This window comes from Limulus polyphemus, unplaced genomic scaffold (genome assembly GCF_000517525.1).
Source record: "Limulus polyphemus unplaced genomic scaffold, Limulus_polyphemus-2.1.2 Scaffold6221, whole genome shotgun sequence".
Lineage (NCBI taxonomy): Eukaryota > Metazoa > Arthropoda > Merostomata > Xiphosura > Limulidae > Limulus > Limulus polyphemus.
This window is the reverse complement of record NW_013671831.1, coordinates 47,029-52,313: the sequence shown is the minus strand read 5'-3', so window position 1 is coordinate 52,313 and position 5,285 is coordinate 47,029. Positions and strand designations below refer to the sequence as shown.

General features: G+C 31.4%; 1 protein-coding gene across 1 annotated transcript in view; it reads left to right on the top strand.

Moving 5' to 3' along the window:
* The window catches only part of LOC106473494 (serine/threonine-protein phosphatase 4 regulatory subunit 4-like), a 39,348-nt gene that overhangs the window by 1,717 nt on the left and 32,346 nt on the right, over positions 1 to 5,285 (top strand). Inside the window, exons 2-3 of the mRNA XM_022401919.1 lie at positions 2,807 to 2,885; positions 3,664 to 3,814. Coding sequence (XP_022257627.1) covers positions 2,807 to 2,885; positions 3,664 to 3,814 — 230 coding nt within the window. The remainder of the gene's footprint in view (positions 1 to 2,806; positions 2,886 to 3,663; positions 3,815 to 5,285) is intronic.

Genomic DNA, 5,285 nt, shown 5'->3' with positions numbered 1-5,285 from the left:
CGAACAGTTGACAGATTCTGTTACCACATTAAACATCATTCAGTTTTTAACTTTAGCGAACAGTTGACAGATTCTGTTACCACATTAAACATCATTCAGTTTTTAACTTTAGCGAACAGTTGACAGATTCTGTTACCACATTAAACATCATTCAGTTTTTAACTTTAGCGAACAGTTGACAGATTCTGTTACCACATTAAACATCATTCAGTTTTTAACTTTAATGAACAGTTGAGAGATTCTATTTATTGTTAACTTTAATTAGTAGTTACTATAGTTTTAATTGATGTTCTATCAGTTTATCTCACACACACACACACACACACTCTAACAAATGAATGAACAAACCAACCAACCAACATTTTCCAGTCTGATTTGTACTTTACCAGAACTTTCAGTGATGTAATACATGCTACCCACCTGGTGTTTCTTGTACACCTGTAGATTTGATTATAAACAGGTGGGTACTACACATCCACTGTATGTATATAGTGTATATGACACACCAATAAGGCCCTGGAAACAAGTATATTTATACAGTGTACAGCACGTGCTTATAAATCTCTGGAAAGAACTGTAGTTGTATAGTGTATATGACAGACCATTAGTGCTCTAAAAACAGCTATATCTACACACTGTGTATTACCTAGAGGGAGAAATCTTATGAAAAAATAAATAATTTTTGTTGCAACAGATTTATAGGCAAACAAACAAAAAAAAAATGCTGAGAAAAATTTGACAAATGTCTTGTAGCAAATAGTGATTAAAATTCCTAATTGAATTGTGCAATGCACACTAGTCTGCCAACAGTTCTGATAGGTTTATCTTCGTCCACACTTTTTCCTTTTAAGAATGCACAAAAATTCTGACTATTTTATTCGGAGCACACTATTTTGTCGACAAAATTTAGTCATGCACCTCCCTAAATATAAGGACTTTGCCCCTGATTATCTACAGATCTCTGTGAAGAACTGTGTATACAGTGTATATTACACAGTTACAGATCTCTGTGTATACGGTGTATATTACACAGTTACAGATCTCTGTGTATACGGTGTATATTACACAGTTACAGATCTCTGTGTATACGGTGTATATTACACAGTTACAGATCTCTGTGTATACGGTGTATATTACACGGCTACAGATCTCTGTGTATATTACACGGCTACAGATCTCTGTGTATATTACACGGCTACAGATATCTGTGAGGAGCTGTTTTTTTTGTGTGTTTTTCTTAGTACGGTATGGTGTTCATTTGTTTAATGTAATTATTTTATCAATGTACTGCTAGATGTTTTTCTTATATAAATCAATAGGTTTAATATGTGTATTTCAATGACTATGTAGCTAAGATAATAAGCCTATTCTATGGACCAGATTTTCTTTTGTACTATTAAACTACTATCTTTGATAAGATCATGTTTCACTATTGAAGTACATGTACGTGAATGTGAAAGCAACCTGTAAAACTTGTATTTTTAAGAGCATTTTGCTTTTGCCTTCCATACCATCAACATTGTAGTTAAGTGGTTTGTAACTAACAACATTATTAGGCTCTTGTAGACGTTTTTTTCATGTGTGTCTTTAAAACAAAAGTAAAGATTTTGGCCCAACCACCGCCATTTGGAAACAAGTAATTACAAGAAATAGTGAATTACTTTTGAATTTAATTCATCTTACCAAACACATAAGAATCTGAGTTATTGATGTTAATAGCTAAGTTTTTAAGGAATTTGATTTATCTTTCTTAGTAATTACACCAAACTCTTAAAGAAGAAACTAAAGTGTTGATGTCAGTAAACAACAGTTTAGGGATCTAGGATTGTTTATCATAACAGCCAAACTTTCTTGAATCTGGCTGGCTTATCCTGATGTACAAATACTTTGTAATCTGTCAGATTATTAGTCTTACTAACTAAAGAAAACACTAAGAGACAACTTATGTATTTCAAAATAATTTATTAAAACTTCAGTTGAAAGATTAACAAATGAAACCAGTTATTGAACACACTCTAAGGAGTAGGAAATAATTATTTATTGTTCAACGTTTTTTCTTTCATGTTTAATATTCCCTTATAGTTACAGAGCTTTTAAATACAGTCACTAATGGGGAAGCATTCTGTAATTATAAGCGTTTGTATGAATAATGACGTTGATGTTTGGCATATGGGCCATATTAAAATTTACTCTTTTTTTATTTTTGATAAATTAGATTTGTGTAAAGAGTTTTTTTTTCATTTGACTAGTTCACTGAATTAGCAGAATAAGTAAGTAAATTTCCGAGAAATTCTTTTAATGCACTCCGTGCAATATTCTTTACTTGTACTTTCTTTTATTGATTTCCACTTCCAAGGACTGACAAATTGAAACTTAAACTTTTTTTAAGAAGTTAATTAACAGAGTATTAATCTCCATGAAGCCTGTATAACTCGTGCAAGTAAGGATATGTTTGAAGTTAATCAGTTGTCAGTCTGTCATCAAGATAGTTTTTAGTTCACAATGATTAGTTACAGATGGTAAGTTGTACTGAGAGCTGGGGTCATGGTGAAGATTTGTAATAATGATAGGAAGATCTATATAAGAAGTGCTTATTACTTCTGTCTAAGAAGCAAGTTTTGTACTGGTACATGCAGCAAAACGCTATTGTTCATTACTGATTTACAACATTCGGCTTTGTTAAAAACACCACTACGTAGTATTGATTTTTCAAGCTTATAGAAAATATAATACTAGATTGTTAAGTTCTATTCTTTATCATCCAGAAGAAGGTAATATAGTTTTTCATCTGTTTTTATTCCTGCAGTCCTGACCAAGTAGAGCAGAGACTGAGAAATTTAGAAGTGAAAGAAATTGATGAGATCCGTAATATTCCAAATGCCCAGGTAAATCTATAATCTAAACTCAAAATTAAGGTCAAAGTATCGAGATATTCTCCAAATAATGACAAATGCTTTTCAGAGTAACAAAGAAAAGATTTAATATTTATGAAACTAATAAATGGCTCATTAATATTGGAGAATATAAACTGTTTTTTAAAACTTAGTTTTATTATTTCTAAAAAATATGAAGTGTTGAATATTTGTATTCCAAAATAATACCTTGTTACAAAAGAAATCCCTCTCTTGTCACATGCATTACTACTTTAAATATAAGAAATCTGTCTTATGTTATGGGAATTGAATAAAAAATATCCATCACTTTAAAATAAGAATCAAATTGTAGATTATTTAATTTCATCAGTTTTAGTTTTACTGTGTGAATTACTTGTGAATTTTGTACTGTTTATTATTTAAGTGGACATGAATGTTTATGAAAAAGTTTATTATAATTGTGTGGTTAATAAAGCCTTAGTACTCGTGCTAAGCTCTTTGAAAGATGAAAACACTTTAGTGACATTCTGAGATATAAAACTTAATTTAAAATGTAAAGGAAATCATAGAAATTGGGTTTTGATACCCATGGTGGGCAGAGTGCAGATAGCCCATTGTGTAGCTTTGTGCTTAACTTCAAACAAGCAATAAAGGAAATTATCCTAAAACACAAGTACCAAATGTGTACATTGGGTAAGACATTATATATTTCTCATCAGTTTGTTATAACTTTTTAAAATTATTTTAAAGCTCATAGTGTGTTGGAAATTGAGGAATAAATTGTTTGCAGGCTGAAGTGGTATTGTCACCCCCTCATGAAGACAGACTTGGTGATGGAACACCTTTCCTATCTTTGTTCAGTCAAGAGTTTGTTCCTTCTAATACTTTTACTCAAACGTTCCTGCAAGGAATTCTGTCATTTGTTGAGAGCAGAGATCCTGGTAAGGATGTTTAGTCATAACCATTCTAGACTACAGACATTAAACATTGTATGCAAAATTAGATTAAGTTGACATATCACAGATATCAGGTATATGTGGGTATGTAATGCAGACACAGGAATAAGTAATTGTTTTAAACTTGCGTTTGTTGTTAACACTAGTATCAAATATGTCAATGTTAAAAACTTGTATCGTAAAGAACATATTTAAAGTGAAGCAGTTTGATTCATCTCCCTCTTATCTACCTACCCCAACACCCACACTCACCCTATTATATTAATATCTGTCAGATTGTCTGTATCATCTGTGTTTATAATGACTAGTTAGTCATATGTTTACTGTTTTCACCTTAAACTGTAGACAAATTTTGTTTTACTTTTGCAGTAGTCATAATTACTAGTGTGATAACAAACTTTCAGTAAGTTTCCAAGTGCATCTATCGAAATGATAATGTTGAAAATGTGTCACTTTTTTTTTTGATGCAATGCATGATTTTATTTCATGCTAGTGTATAGCCCATCAGAAATGATGGGGCAAGTACCACCTCCCCCACCCCATAGTATACCTTAACCTCACATTTCATAGCTAACTGAAATAGATAAATTTTGTGAAATCAAGCTTGACCAACAAAGAGCCAGAAAAGTGCAGTCAAGGCAAACAAACATCGGTAAATTCCTTTATGAGACAATCAAAGTTAAGATCATTCATGAAATAAACTTGTGGTATATTCATAGAATAATTATTGGTAAAAATCAGTTAGATTGATAACTTGTATAGAAAAGCCAGTGCATTTTGGTAACACTATGTTCCAACAATGGCTTCTATGTAATGTTGCTCATTGCAAACGTATAACCTAATATTGTTGTTAGTCTGTGTACTGAAAGTATAAAATGAAATGTACAGACAACAAAACTGGAAAAATATTTGTTGATTTCTTAATTTAGAGTCTGTTGATTAAAGAGGTTGGTTTTTTATTTAAAATGTTGGTGTTAGAACAAAAAATAGCTTAATTCAGAAACTGTTTTCAGTTGAAAATTGAATCTATTTGTACATTCATGATAAATTTTATGCTTTAAGCTAGGTGATTCCACTCTGTCTTTAGGCTTATTATACCAACACTCACTATACTTATAAGGTTTCATGTCCTCCTTGCACCCCCATCACTAAAATCATAATGGGCAGACAGTAATTGAATTATTTTATCTGGATAGATGCATTTTGGCTTTTATGACTCGTCCTATTTTGAGAAATCAAGCGTGATGTGACACACACACACACACACACACACACACTGGTCTTTTATACAGGTTAGACTATAAGTGAAGAAATGTTGACTATTTTAGTTGATTGTTTTTATTTGTAGTGGTGGCCAGTGCTTGGATGGAAACTCTTCTTGATGTAATTGACTTATCTGAAGTGTAATCTATTTTACAATAGACTAATCTCCTATTCTTATGTATTATTATTCTTT